General features: G+C 40.8%; 1 protein-coding gene and 1 long non-coding RNA gene across 5 annotated transcripts in view; one reads left to right on the top strand and one right to left on the bottom strand.

The window, feature by feature from the left end:
* Window positions 1–521: 521 nt before the first annotated feature.
* bcl6ab (BCL6A transcription repressor b) overlaps window positions 522–15,415 on the bottom strand; it is a 37,736-nt gene continuing 22,842 nt past the window's right edge. Inside the window, exons 1-9 of one of the 4 annotated variants that reach the window (XM_079647968.1) lie at window positions 10,589–10,702; window positions 8,279–8,450; window positions 7,817–8,038; window positions 5,265–6,029; window positions 5,046–5,173; window positions 4,786–4,953; window positions 4,410–4,540; window positions 2,418–2,555; window positions 522–1,758 (exon numbers count right to left, since the gene is read on the bottom strand). In XM_079647968.1, the coding sequence (XP_079504094.1) occupies window positions 1,615–1,758; window positions 2,418–2,555; window positions 4,410–4,540; window positions 4,786–4,953; window positions 5,046–5,173; window positions 5,265–6,029; window positions 7,817–8,038; window positions 8,279–8,450; window positions 10,589–10,619 (1,899 nt within the window). In that variant the 5' untranslated portion in view covers window positions 10,620–10,702 and the 3' untranslated portion in view covers window positions 522–1,614. Of the gene's footprint in view, window positions 1,759–2,417; window positions 2,556–4,409; window positions 4,541–4,785; window positions 4,954–5,045; window positions 5,174–5,264; window positions 6,030–7,816; window positions 8,039–8,278; window positions 8,451–9,361; window positions 10,416–10,588; window positions 10,703–15,415 lie in introns of those variants that run through there. The other 3 variants (XM_079647969.1, XM_079647966.1, XM_079647967.1) reach the window with 3 other exon arrangements.
* LOC307017995 overlaps window positions 10,959–15,415 on the top strand; it is a 41,903-nt gene continuing 37,446 nt past the window's right edge. Inside the window, exons 1-2 of the long non-coding RNA XR_013802321.1 lie at window positions 10,959–11,147; window positions 14,860–15,116. This is a non-coding gene — a long non-coding RNA (uncharacterized lncRNA). The remainder of the gene's footprint in view (window positions 11,148–14,859; window positions 15,117–15,415) is intronic.

The following is a 15,415-nucleotide window of genomic DNA, read 5'->3' as shown; positions in this document are numbered from 1 at the left end:
TGGCGCTGTGTGTGCACAAACTTATCTCTTGCCCTCATTGGTCATGTGCGCGTTCGTGTGTGTTGGAGGGGCTCTGTAAGGAAGCATAGTGGCAGATTTTCTCCGGTTGTGTATTTTCAAATTCTAGCGCACTCGAGCTGGTTTCTCCAAAATTACCTACCTCACCTTTAAATGTATATTTTTATATTTTAAGTCTACATTTTTATTCTTTTGACTTTTTCAGTTTATGTTTTTAAAAGCACCGGCTAAATGTAAGGGAATACATACATTCATATATTTAGACTGCAATTTATAGTTTTTATTAATTCATAATTTGTTTATGCAAGAGTTTATTTATTCTTGTCATCTTTTGTCTTCCATATATATTCCAGTATCCAAACATACAAAAAAGTGAATCAACTAAACAACAAGGTGCTCGCAAGTAGTTTTTCTATTTATGAGAATTGTGTTTTGTATTAGATTGAAAACACAAGTCTACTTGAAAAATCTGTTACATTTACTTGAAAACAATGAACACGGGCTACATAATACATTTTTATTTTCATGTATCATATATATATATATATCATCTGCAGTTACAAAGACATTTGCTTACATATTACTAATATTCCTGAGCGTTTTTTTTAGCTTGAGGCCTGGTGCTTCTGCATCATAAGAGCTACACTCAACACATAATCAGCTTTCAAAACAAAGAGTACCAGCCATGCGTACACATGACAACAGGGCAATGCATACCAACAGCAGTTAACCAGCTACCAGGGCTTCCATATGGTCAGCGTTATAACACATTAGTAGTTAGAGTGTGGCGGTAGCGAATAGAGAAGCGTGAATGTAAGGCACTTTAATACACTCCTTTGTACGAGTGCACTGTAATACACACGGTAAGATAAAACACATCACACTTGAGTGATCCAGCTGAATCATTGCAGCACCAAAATGTAATTGAATACAGCGAAGAAAAAGTATAAATAGCAAGTGCAGAGTCTAACAAACAATTTCAACATGTCAAGAGCTTAAGTAGAAATATTTGAAAGAAAAGTATGAAAATATATGAATTACAGCATTATGTCATGAGCACGTGCAAAATACCAGCAGGCTAGAAATGATTGAAAAATATGTACATAGCATTTTTTTTAAAACATGAAAATAAAATACGTACCACAAACTACCAAACGGTAAAAATAAAAAGCTCTCTTTTTTGTTTAAGCAACAAATGTAACGTAAATATATTCGTACTCTGCCAGCAGATGGCAATCTGAAAATATATATTATCTTATTTACATAAAAACAAATTGCGAAAGTGTGATCACATTACTGGGCAAATTCATACTGTTATCAAAGCAAAACTGTAACAGTGATATCTCAGTCCGAACGGCAGGACCGTCCTTCAATGCTGCTTAAAATTCACATTCAAAACGTACATTCTGTTAAGACATTCACATGGAAAGCATAAACTTCTACAATCTTTGAAATACCAAAGGGAAATGTGCATCATTTACAAATGCATAAAGGGCAAACACATATAATATTTATGTTTCTGTTTGAAAAAATATATTTGTACAGCACCGCGGCCGATGCAAACGAGAAAGGGAAATGACAGGGGAAGGGGGGTTCTCAGCAGGAGTTCACCAGGCCCGTGAGGATGTTGCTGGGGGTCCTGCGGTACTGAGCCTTGGTGTTGGTGACGGCGCCGTGCTTCTGCCGCAGGTGAAGCCTCAGCTGACTCTTGTGTCTGAAGTGAAGGTCGCATTTTTCACACTGAGAAAAAAAAGAGAACATTTGTACGTTTTAAAAGGGGCCTTTCATGCTCATTGCCAGGTCCATCAGTATGTAGTGTCTCTCCTGGGACATGTCTCCATGGTTTAATGTTCAAAAAGCTCTTTATTTGTCTCATACTGCCTGTGCTGCAGCACCACTTTTCACCCTCTGTCTGGAACCAGAGCCCAGTCTGCTCTGATTGGTTAGCTGGCCGGCTCTCTGTTGTGATTGGCCAACTGCTTAGAGATGTCACGCCCCTTAGCCTATCACGTACAATATGTCTGAGCACTAGCCAATAGAAGTGAGAGTGTAACATTGTGATGTTAGTATGTTACGGAACTAAATAAACAAGTCCAATGGAGGCGTTTCAGGGAGGGAGTGTGTGGGAGAGAAACTCCCTCTGGAGGGAACACAGGGATTTTAGCCTTTGCAGACCATTTACACGCACAAAAGCTGATAGAGCACACTTCAGCAAAGAAAAAAACCTTGAAATGCATTATGTGCCCGCTTTAAAAAGGCAGATTAATCCCCTACAGCTACAGGTGCTCTGCAGGATTACCACTCAGGATTTAATACTAATGATAGGCACACGGGGGGGAAGGGATAACTCTCATTTTAGCTCAATGGATAAGGAGGGAGCAGCTGAGGAGGAAGCTTACATGATAAGGCTTCTCTCCGGTGTGAATGCGCATGTGGCTCTTGAGCGTTTGCAGGTGGCGGAAGTGAGTTCCACAGATCTCACAGGGGTAAGGCTTCTCTCCGGTGTGGATTAAGACGTGGGCGCGGAGATGGGCCACCTGTGGGAACAAATATATATACTTTAAACATGAAGTCTTTCTTAGGATTCCCATTAGCAGTAGCATTAGCTATTCTTCCTGAGATATACTCACATACATTCAAACACATTTACACACTATAGTCAGGGGCGGACTGGGGGGAAAAAGTGGCCCGGGGATTAATTTACAGACAGGCCCACTTAATGCGCGGCATGTATCGGCCGGCCGGCGACGAAAGTATGTTGCTTAACAAAAAACCCTATGCATTTAATGTTATTTTGGACAATTATTCATATAGTAATCACATTACCTGAGCCCTTGAGTTGCCTAGAGCAAAATAGTTACAGCATATATTTAGTGATTTTAATGTTAACAGATCATTGATGCAATAAAATTTTGACCCAATTGGCCTGACTTGACACATGGAATAAAACATGGGCGTAGGAAGCATCCTCAATGTGGGTGAGACCATTAAACAGGGGGTGTGGGCAGGTGGTGGACCTCACCTCCTCTAGGGGGGTTCGGGGGCAAGCTCCCCCGGGAAGATTTTTTTTTAAATGTTGTAGTTAAATGCATCAATCTGGTGCACTTTGAGAGCAAAATTAGGGACTAAGCCGTAGGGTCGCCGGTTCAAGTCCCCGACCAGAGACCTACATTTGGAGTGTGGACTTCTACTTGGAGAGGTCCCAGTTCACCTCCTGCCCTGCCGTGGTGCCCTTGAGCAAGGCACCGGACATCCCCTTTTCCCCCTCACTCCCATTGCTCCCCGGGCGCTGTACAATAGCTGCCCACTGCTCCTAGTACTAGACTCCTGGTACTAGGATGGGTTAAAATTAGAGAACACATTTCACTCTGTGTGCTCTGCATCTGTGACCATTAAAGAGGGTTTCATCCCTCCCAATTCTTCTTCTTCTTCTTCTTCGACACCCATATAAAACAGAACTGTAAACAGATTTACTTTTTATTTCAACATTTATTTGAACAGCAAGTGGAGGCAAAAGTGACTGCACCCAAAACAATAAACCTGCTAGCTAACTAGCCTAAACTCAGTAACAGAATGTGGGCAACACGTCCTTCCACAGCCGCTCGACCTCTGAGTCAGACGTCACTTCCCCCTTTTCTATCCTACGGGTACAGCCGTACAGCCACTCCCCCTGAACCCCGTTTCCCTGCCAACCCCCTCCCCTATGCAAGCCCCTCCCTCTGAACCCAGGGCTCGCTACAATACTGTATATACAAACTATACAAAAGCGCCTTTACGCTTTGGAGCTTGCTTATCCATCTGTAAGCAACTGCCAGCTAGGTCTCTCAGTCACTCACTCCTGATCATTCACTGCGCAGTGACAGCTGCTACGGGCCTGATGTGTGAAATTGAAACTGATAGATAGAACAAAGGTAGCCTATCAAAACGGCCCAGCCCAGCGGAACACTTACTAATGTGGGCCGGTAGGATTTAGGTAAGCAAAACAAAAAAAGGGAGTGGCCGGAACACTTACAAATGTGGGCTAGTAGGATTTAGGCAAAAAAAAAAAGATTTTTTTTAATTTTTTTTTTTTGGCCCTCCGGCCCACACACAGCACCGGCCCACCGGGGAAACTCCCGGTGTTCCCAATGGCCAGTCCGCCCCTGCACTATAGCATAGTATATATACAGATCTTAATGCTTCTCCCTGTCTATCTTTAATCCATTTGTTGTTTCTTATTCCCTCTATTTTCCCTATTTAAGAAATCTATCTCTCTGACAAAAGATAAACTGGCCCAAAACATATATATATTTTTAAAAGCTATTGGTCTTAGAGCCCATTTCGAGTTGCAAGTATCTTTTAATTTGTTTCAAGTTGATTCTAAAGTCATTAGATTCCTATGTTTTCTTCACCTGGACAAATCTGGAGCCGCATGTCTCGCACTTGTATGGCTTTTCTCCAGAGTGGATGCGGGTGTGTGTCTTGAGATTTGCTGGCCGGTTGAACTGAGCGCCGCAGATGTTGCAGTGGTAAGGCTTTGCACCTGGAAGTACACGATGAACGATGAATATAACAGTCACACATGTAAGGTCAACTTAAAGTGACTTTAAAAGGCACAAAATGTCATGTCCTGCCACTAGGGGTCCCTCAATCAAAACAATAACAAAGATGGAGATTGGGATAAAATAATAACATAACACAACAGCTATATGACATAGTTCTAGTGGTTTTAAGGCTTTTTAACACAGAGATGCTACATAATACTTTAAAAAATAATGTTAATCTCACCGGTGTGAACGGTCTTGTGGCTGGCCAGGTTCCCCTTGTAGCGGAAGGCGGCCTGGCAGCAGTCACACTTGTATGGTTTGTCACTGTGCACCTGGGCCATGTGTTCTTTCAGGGAGTCCTCCTCCGTGAACTTACAGTCACACCCGTTGCAGAAGTAGATGTTGCTTTCTGCACAAAGAAGCAATAAAAACAATGAGATGTTAGCGCACCTCCATGGTTTTGTTTTTAAATAATCCTAGTGTTGATTGATGGCCACCTACCGCAGCCAGAGGAGGAATACTCTGAGTGTAGCTTGGTGGTGTCCTCTCTGCTGTAAGAGTCCGGAGAAAGGTGGCCGATATCCAGGCACTGCGAGCTGTCACAACCACAGGAGGAGCATCTGCGGTAGCTGCGGGTAGAAATACAATCACAGAGTTCAAATAAGTTATTTGCTACCACAGAAAAAACACCTTATCATCTTCTTATTTTCAGTGTTGTACCTGATGCTGCTACAGGTGCTGCTGCTGCAACTCTCCACGCTCTGAGCCGTGTGGATTTCTTCTCTGTGCTCGCCGGCCGCTTCCTCCCCCTGCGCCTCGCCTGCTGCAGCGCTCCTGCAGGCGCTCAGCGTCGGGGACATGGGTGTAGCTTCGGCGCCGCTTTCCCGGCTCTCCTTATCGTTTTCGTCTGGAGTTTGGTTCATAACGATCAGCTTGTACTTCTTCCAGTTGCGGGCCTTGGTGTCTTTGGAGCATTCTGAGGACTGTCTTAGGCTCAGCGCTGCGTTCCTGCTGCTGTTGGACTCGGTCGGCGAGTTTGGCTGGCAGTCGGATCGCAGGGGGCTTTGAGGGCTGCAGATCACACCTTTACTAAAACCTTGGGACAATCTTGGGCAGCCGTTTTCCTCCATGGGGGATATGGACCTCTGGGTAATATTGGTGGGGAAACTGGGGTGGGAGAGCATGGTGGTGGACTCGCTGTGAGTCACTTGCGAGCATCTTTGCTGGGCCCCTCCTCTGGGAAGGTCGCTGAGCTGGTGGGGGCCTTCAAGCTTCGTAGAAGGAAGCGGGGAGTCGCCGTAGACGTGATAGGAACCGGAGGTGTTGATCCCCCTGAACACATTGGGGGTGTAGCCCTTGCAGTCCTGGAGCGGGGACGGGAGGATGTTTCTGAAGTTTGGCCCGTTGTCTTCAAACGTCCTCAAAGCAAGGATGTCCTCGGACAGATGTGACGAGCAGATCCCGGCCTCCTCAATCTGATGGCTGCTGAAACAACAAAAAAGTACGTGTTGGAGCGATACATTGATTTAGATCAGGGGTATTCAAGTAAAATTCAACGAGGTCCAGTTAGAGAAAATCTCCCCATGCAAAGGTCCGGAACATCAAAATGTCTTACTTGTTTTATGAATTAATGTGATATATATTGAAGTAGCCTGTAGCTTTATCAACGTCTGCATGTAATCAACAACTGACTGCCAATCAAATAAAGAAAGTACAATTCATAAACAACAACATTTATTGTCAAATAACATTGAACTATACAGATATACAGTAAATACTGTGGGTATGTGTAATGTTCCTCTCGGGCTGCATTTAAAAATAAAATTGAGAAAATAAATAAAATGGCTTTTTAAAATATGTGCATCTTAAAAGTGCTTAATTTTAGATAAATAAAATAAAGTGTAGCAGCAGCTTGAGTTTCCCTTTTTCTTTGTTAACCGTTTCACATCATGACTTAACAGTTTGAGACGATTATAGAACAATATCAGTCTTTACACATCATAACAATTAAGCAGTTTTAAAGTTTCTCTTTCTTTCCCTCTTATATTGCAGTCCCTCACTCACTTTCTTTTTAATTCAGTGCGAGAATTGGGCTTGAGCTTGTCCTGCCAGGATTTTAAATCTGGGCTGAAATGGTGTCAGGGCCATTCTCATACACACATGCAGGTGCTCATTGGTTAGCCTCGGTTAGCCTGCCCTGGAACAATATTTAGTTTGAATTTTGATCCTGGTGGACGGATCATATTGGGCTCTGAGACTGCTTATTTTTTGTGACCTCAGTTCTGACTTGAGAGGGAATGTTTGGTCAAACACTTTGTGTTTTGTCTCATAGTGGCGTTTTGGCACTTTTAATGAGCGACACGGTCTCTGAACAAATGAAACACACTGGTTCTGTGCTCCCAGTGGGCAGGATGAACATGAATGAGTCCACTCAGGGTTAAAAGCTCTGTTCTCACTGTCCATTTTCCTCTTCTTGGAGAGCGCCATGTGTAATTATTTGTCTCTCCCTGTCTGCCGCTAGCACGCCTGTTCACTCTCCTCTCCTCTCCTCTCCCTGTATCGCTAATTATTCTCTCACTCACTTTCCTCTCCGCCGCTCTCTCATCTCTTCTTCTGTGTTTCTCTCCCTGTATCGCTCACTCGTCTCTTTCGCCCCCTGTCGGCGGCAGTTAAAATAGAATCGCCCCATCAAAATTGAAATCCCCTATTAATGTATTGATTATAGGTCCGGGTCCGTATAAGTCGGCGTCTGGGTCCGGATCCGGACCGCGGTCCGCCTGTTGCCGACCCCTGATTTATAGTATTGAATAGTTAAACATTTATTTTCTTGCTGTTTTTCTTTATTCTAAATGTATTATTATTTATTATAATTATTTTACTTAAGTAAAGTGATTCTTTATGCTTTTATTTTGAAGGCGGTTTTGGGCACCGTGTGATTTGGACCCAGGTGATAAAAATAATTGGAGACAGGTGGTGGTGGGATTGGTGCACCAAAATGAGCAAATCGTTATTTACCAGGGAAAACACAGGAAAAGCCAACGTTGAGACCACAGTTATATATATATGTTGGATATTGGATTGTCGGTAATACATTTTACAAAACAACTTTGTTGCCTGGACATTGGATTAATTCCCCTGCTTAAGATTCACTCACTTTTTTTTGTTACATCTTCAGTTTTATTTATTTGTTTCGCCGCTTGAAAAGTAAGTTTAACTTCAACTCGTTCATTTACGAAGATATTGCAGTGTGCCACATTCTTTGACTCATGTACCTGGACTGGATGAACCTGAGGCAGGTGTCGGCCACGTGCTCCATCTGGAGGTAGATGGCTGTGCTCATGGTGGCCTGTACCAGACTGTCCTTCAGGTCCAGACAGGACGTGTACATGAAGTCCAGCAGGATGGAGAAACCCTTGGCGTCCACTTTGGGGTCCAAGCCTATGGCACTTAGGTTGGCATTCTTGGGGTCCATGAAGACAGAGTAAAAGAAGCCACTGTAAGATAATAAAAGAAAAGGTGGTTCAGTGTTATTCAAGTTGTGAAATTAGATCGTGTGGCGGCGGTGTCAGGAGCAGCAGTTCTTCAAATACATCACACATTTAACATAAAAGACAGGTGGAAGGAAACACACCTTGTGATCGACTGAATTAAAATATAAGCTCCAAGAAAAAGCCCTTTATTGAGTACAGTCCATAGGTACTCATGCTGTCTGTGTCAGATCTGATAGTGCATACCTGCAGGCTACCAAGATGGCCTTGTGAGCGTGAAAATGCTGTCCGTCCACCTGTATGGCGACATCAGTCAGGATGTTGCGGCTGCGGAGGCGGTTGAAGTTGAGCAGGACGTCACCCGCATGGCGTGTGAATTGAATGCAGCCATCAGCAGTCATGGCCATGCTGTCGAAATCTGATGGAGGGCGAAAATCATAAACTGAGAGTGAGTTGCTGAAAGTGTTCTGGGTAGATGAATAACAATGCGGTTAAATTGGCACCTACATGGGCATCACTCAAGCAGATTCTCAGACAAAAGTAATTTTACTTAAAGTGTAATTTACCTATTGCTTCTTATTCTGAAATGTTAAAATGTTGTGGAGTTAGTTTTGTTTATTTTCACTCTGTCAGCTTTGGCCTTCAGTACTGACTTCAAACAGTAGATGGCGTGCTGAGCCATTTAACATTTGCAAGAAATGTCAATATCATAGTAAACCCCAGCCTTCAGTATTTCCTCACAGAACAGTCAGTGCACAGTAACTAAGTACTTTCACTCAAGTGCTGTACTTAAGTATATGTTTTAGTTACTGGTACTTTACTTGAGTATTTCAAATTCTCGCTAATTTATTATTCTACTCAGCTGCAATTCTAAGCAGATATTGTGCTCCATACATTAATTATTCAGATGAATACCACAACGTATGATCAACAAATGATGATCTATTAGTGAATTTCACAATATAGCCTACACAGCAGTATTTAAGCTGCAACATTAAAGTGATGAAGACATAGATGCAGCAATAATTAGAATACAATACTATTTTGTATTCTAAAATTAGCAATTGTAAGTAATTATTTTTCGACTTGAAATATATGTTGATGCCAATTATTATTTTTCAGTAACATTTTGAATTTCAAGTTTCTTTAACATAATAGACGAACAATACAAAGACGTTCACTTTGCATATTCTACTACACTGAGTAAAGAATGTTAATAACCACAAATTTGCCTTACCAAAATCTGTTTTTGTAATAAAGCGTCAATTATACACGAATGAACAGTCATTAAATATAATAATAACAACCGCTTTTATCATGTGTCATCACCTCTGGCTCATTCGTGTGCAACAGCAGCCAGATGCCTTCAAGGACTGACATCAAAACAAGCTTTGAAGCTAACAAGTGTCTTGACAGCGCCTCATCAGAGAGAGGCGCCATTGTAGAGAGAATAGTCGAAGGGAGTTTCACTTAATATTTTAATTAAAAACAAGAACAAAGACGCAATGGATTTGCGAAAAAAACGGTTACTATCATTTCGAAGCGACGTAAAATACTGACAGAAATAATAATAAAACAAAGTATAGCTTAATGGCGGACTTCTTTTTAGGATAACCAGTTTGATAACGGTGTCCCCATGTGTACTCTGCAGTTCTCTCGCATGTAGCAGCGCAGTGCTGGCAGCCTGTGTTGTAAACGTGTTTGACGTTGAGCACATTCCGTCCTGACTGCTCAGATTAGATTGCGAGTACACAGAGAGGTTTCCTGTTCCCCCTGTATAAGTACAACTCATCTAAATTAACCCACTAATACATTTACTCTTCTCCCGCCAAACGAACCGCGAGTTATCAGGGGGAGAAACTAAACTGCGACGGTGTGTTTTGGCAGGTTGTGATTCCAAGGAGTGGTTAGTTGTTGCTGCTTAACTTCTTTCGGCAGCGAGCCACCGAGCAGGCCAGCACAAGTTTAGAAACGGGGTTAAGTCAGGGGACGGCTTTAATTATGTGTCTCAAATGGTATTTTAACGACGGAAACTAATAAGGGAAATTCATCGGTTTTGCATATTAAACACTCGGTGAGATGAAAAGATTGTTTCAAGACATGAGAAAATGCGCAGAAAAAATTAGACGTCACAAAACCAGCCCGACTAGTCCTGTTGCGACACTTTTGCAGCCTCTATTTCCAAATGCTGCACCAAACACAACTATAAAAAAGGTATACATACTCAAATATGGATAAAAACTCAAACTGCTGTGTTAGTTAAAGGTTCACGACACGAGGCTGCTGTTTGTTTTTAAGTGTAACGGCAGCTATTAATGTAATTGACTAAATTAAACAACCTAAACAAGTCACACTTCCGTTTAAAACAGTCCAAAGCAGTGCAGCTGTCAAAGTCATACATTAAATCTGTTAGTTCACTTCTGTCTAAAGATATCACAACATTTTCAATATATAAATTATGAAAAATAATCATGCCCAGGAGCAACCACAAGAGCAACTTGTACTTCACAACACTTCTGACCTAATGCTGAGAAAAAGGAAGGAAAAAAAAGTCACCTTGTAAAAGTTTCCTCGAAACTCTGTGCATCACCAGTTCTGAGAATCCTGTTCTAAGAAACACAGGGGCTCAATTCTCGGAATTTCTACAGAGGACCGTACCATTATCTGCTAGGCGGGGGAGCTACTTATCCACATCTGTGTCATTTCCACCCTGATATCGTTAATATTGTGCACAACAACATTTATCTGCTCATTAACAATTGCTTTTCACATTTTTTTATAGGGTTGGGATGGAATATAACCGAAGTGTAAGTAGTTTTTTAGTTTGTGTCGTAGTTAAATAATCTTCCCGTGTTGTGGAAGGGTCCAAGTGCAAGGTCAGCTGACCGAGTTATAAATACCGTGGGGAATATGAGAGCATGTTGTCGCTGTAAACCTGCCTGAGGTGCAACGAAGACTTGAGAAAAGTTATATTATCTTCTAGTATTTTGAAATATAATATTCCTGTTTTAGTTATTTGTTTTCTTCTTCTTTAACATCTACCCACTTCGTCTTACTAGCTGCAGTTTAGCAGCCAGTTTAAATTGCTATGCGGATTTAACTGTAAGCAAAGATGGTAAGAAATACTGAGTTTTTTTACTTATAGTATTTGTACTACAGTGAAGGAATACTCTGTTACATGTAGTACACGTTAATGTGCAATAATATTAGCATCACACATTCTTAGAGTACCAAAACAAAAAGAATGCATTATTCAGAATGGCCAATTTCATAATAATAAATATAACTGGATTATAATTAGTGATCCATTAATGTGTTCACCATTGAAATGTTGCAGCTGCTAAAAGTGGAGCTAACTTAAAAAAGGTTTTATTCTATATACTTTTACAGGTATCCTACTCCATAATACATAACTGATACTTTAACTGCAACACATTTATTTGATTGCTTTTTTTTATGTTATACAAGTTCGCGTTGAAGATCTGGCAGTATGACATCCTAGGTTTAAGGTCATGCGATTGTGATATAGTGAGCAATGTGTGTAAGGGTACATTAAGTCCTCAACTCTCCGAAAAGCTCACTTGCACTCGTCTGGTGTTCCCACCACTTCCTGTCCCACCGTCCCAGTTGTTTACTCATCGGGTTAACACACAATCCCAGTTGTATACTTAATGAGGAAGAAGTCAAAAAGTTAGAAACTTGCTTCTTTTTAATGAACAGCTGACAAGAAGTTCCTGGATAACTCTCTCTGAATAAAGAACCACTATTGAGACAGACTTCTGTATGTTAATGAATGTGTGTGTAATGAAATGCTACTATTCTGTAACCTGTTCATTGGTACATAACCTCAGTTTAATAGTTTGTAATACGGTTGGCCGGCTTATTCTTTAGCTGAGTGCCTGTGATCATATTGCAATATATTGATAAATAAAAAAAATAAAAAGGCTTTGCTATAAGCCGGACAACCACACACCCCTGTCCTAAATAATCATTCACAAATGTGTTAATAATCATCGATAAACTTAAAAGCTTGCCATTATATTTACTACCAGTATTACGGTTTACTGCGGTTCTACGCGTGTTTTGTCCAAGTGGTGTTGCCATACCTAAGCAGAAGCTTGACTCTGCACAGCAAATATTGTGATTTTATTCTTACAAAATGACAACCTTATTTTCGTAATATTACTTTTTTCTCAAAAATATACAGCATCTCGAAGAACACAGATATGTTTTGAGTGCAGCAAATTCTGAACTTGGGCATCAATCTTGCTTAAACACAAAGCTATTAAAGTCTGGAAATGTATAAACAAATTGAAATGAATAAATGCATTACTAGGGTGAAAAGGTGCCAGCAAGGTTTTACTTTCCCAAATAAAGGACACAAAATTGGAAGGAAGTGTAAATATTGTCTCTATTTGCGAAGGGATAACATAAAATATATGAATGCAATACATTTTTCATGAAAGCCACTATATTTGATTATTTTTTGATGTTTTGAATTGTAGCCTGGCGTATGAATTTGGTGTTAGGATGCAGGAATTGAAGCTCATACCCTGATGCCCTCTTAACCAGCATCCCCCCGTACAGAAATGAAACCTATATTACACAATTTAAAACAAATTATGAAGGTTTTTTTTCAAGAACAATGAATTCTGGAAATTATCGTTAATTTCACCTCCCTGATTCAGTCTCAGTTTTTACTGTGTTTTGCGCTTGCTTTTGAAGGTGTAGAATCACCATCTGTTGGCTTCACCTTTCACTCTCTCGGTGAGGCTCACTAAACAAACACAGGTTAGACCATTCAGTGGGAGGAAGAAGCAGGAGCACAGTAATTGTGACTTTACTTAGGAGCATGTTTGTCACTGAAATAAACATTAAGAATGCATTGATTGCCTTGAATTTTCAAAACATATAGTCATTATTACCATACGCCCCTTTATAAACAGCGTGCATATTTTCAATCTTGTTATATTGACTCTGCAATTGTGTCAAACTAATTGTATAGTATTACATTCCTATGGATATGTCATATTTAACAACATCCAACACACGTAACAGTAAAAAAAAACGATGTGTTTATTACTCCTAAATCTATATAAAAAATCTTAAATGACTGCAAGAATTATCACCTACACATAAAAACAAGTATTTACGAGAAAAACAGCAATTTTCCCTGATATTAGGTCTATTGAACATGTTGTCGAACAGAAAAGCTCAGACAGAATTTTCCCCTGTTAAATAAATGTGCAGTGCAGCTCAACAGGTCTAAATTACAGCTGTTCAGGTGGCTATGGCAACAAAGAGGTCTATTTCTAGTTAATGTTTTCACTCAAGATGTTTTTCCCCTGCGGTTATCTTTAGTGGCCCAAGTTTCTGTGGTTTGTTCATCTTCACATCCTTTTGAAAGAAAAGTTTTTAAGCAGAGATCGAACTGTCAGTTAGTACAGAGCCTTGTCAGAAAAAATTAACCTCTGATTTCCTGGTTTAGTTGTTTATTTGCTTGCAAGAAGTGCATAGATTTGATCAGTCAGTCTTTTCCCATGCTCGTATCGCTGCAGCATCTTTAATGTCAGGTTAGCTGCAGAGCAACAGCAGACAACCAAGAGCAGATGTGTAACACACAAACTGCTGCTGTGTGGTAGATAGCTGAACATTTAAGCGTCTACTCACACAAACATGTTGCTTCTGGTTCCATTTGCAGATCAAATATCTGTCACTTTGTTTGTTTTCTGAAAGGAAGTTATAATTCTTGTTGCAACACGACATAAATAATTACCCGAAAAAATATCAGTTCAGTTGGCATGCAAAAATGTGTCTGTTATTGCTGTTCATTACAGAGATGAGGGGTTATTGTCAAAGCAATTAAACAGGCATGCCAGTATTTGTTATTGCACTTCCACAATGTTGCTGGGCTTTTAAGAGACAAATGAAAAAGAATGGTAAAAAAACAATCGTTTTATGCGTGGTGGGGATGGACGGATGGTGTTGATAGGAAAAAGTTGTATGTAAAATCCACTGAAGCTTGGAAGCGGAATAGATGAAGAAAAAATCCCCTCATTACACAAACACCAACACAAATATGGTTCCATTCAGATTTTAATATTTCTACTATTTGAACTACATTGTGGCTCTTCAATGGTATAATTATTTTTCCAGATCTTTGGTGCTACCTACTACATATCTCAATGAACTCCTATTAATCTAGTAATATAAGTGGATTAAAACGAGCATTGAATCAGATTTTTGGGAAAATCGGATAACATCTGGGTTACACTTGGATGCAAACCGGACCAATCTCTTGCCCTAGACATGTATATTCCCACTTCTTCCAAAGTCCACACTCAAAGTTTCTTTTAAATTGGAGGTCTCCAAGCCGACCCTTAAATAAACCCTGATGATGTCAATAGATGTCATAGGGTTAAGCAGCCTTCACATGACAAGCAGTATGGCACTGTGCTGATGTTGACGTGCCTTGGTACCCATGCCATCCAGCACCACTTAAAATATTCTCACCAATTGCTGCGCTTAAGATTCAAATAATTTCAACATTGACATTGATTGCCGCTTTCCTTTTAGCCCAACCAATCAGATAACAGTTGTGCTAAGAGGCGCAAGCTAACAGGGGAGCTTGCAACTGTTTTCACTGCAAGGCTCTGCGCCCAACCTCACGTTGTAAGGTGAAAGAAAATAGAAAGCAAATACACAGAATATTTCTTGATTGATTGAAGAGCACTCGCCATGAGAAAAAGACAGATAAACGTCAGCAAAAGCTGCAGAAAGATCAACAAAAAGGTTTTTCGTGTGACATCCTTTATCATTTTCACCAGAGCCTGTTTGAAGAATGCATGAAAACAACACGCCATGGAATTTTTCCAGCCAACCAACCAGCCATCCAATGTGTTGCCATTCTCGTCTCCTCCTCTGCCAGTGAGAAAAAGGCTGTGCTATGTGTTAACAAGCGCTCCCCCACCCCCTCTCGTGAACTCCGCTGACCTGGGCCTGAGACGCAGACGGATATCAATGTGCCTGTTCTAAAACATGACCCAGGCACATGGTTCCCTGACATGGGTCAAAGGCCATAACGGTAAAATATGACTCTGAAACTAGCTCCGTCCTCGCAGACACGTAGCCTTGGGGGGAAGAATGGGAAGTGCTCATTTCTCTTAAACTAGGAGCATGCAATTTAATTTGGGAGTAAAATGTGCAGGACAATACACTGTTCTACAAACCACAAAGGTGCAATAGAAAGCAAATCAAAAACTTGTTTGTTTGTGAACAACATGTCAAAGGGTAAAACAAGACACATTAAGACATTTATTATATGATTTCTTAGCATGACACTGAACATGAAACACTGAATATGGAACGCCCATGAGCTAGTGG

This window comes from Notothenia rossii (genome assembly GCF_949606895.1).
Source record: "Notothenia rossii genome assembly, chromosome: 9".
In the NCBI taxonomy this organism is placed as follows: domain Eukaryota; kingdom Metazoa; phylum Chordata; class Actinopteri; order Perciformes; family Nototheniidae; genus Notothenia; species Notothenia rossii.
Note: the sequence above shows the minus strand (reverse complement) of the source record. Positions and strands in the feature narration are given on the sequence as shown.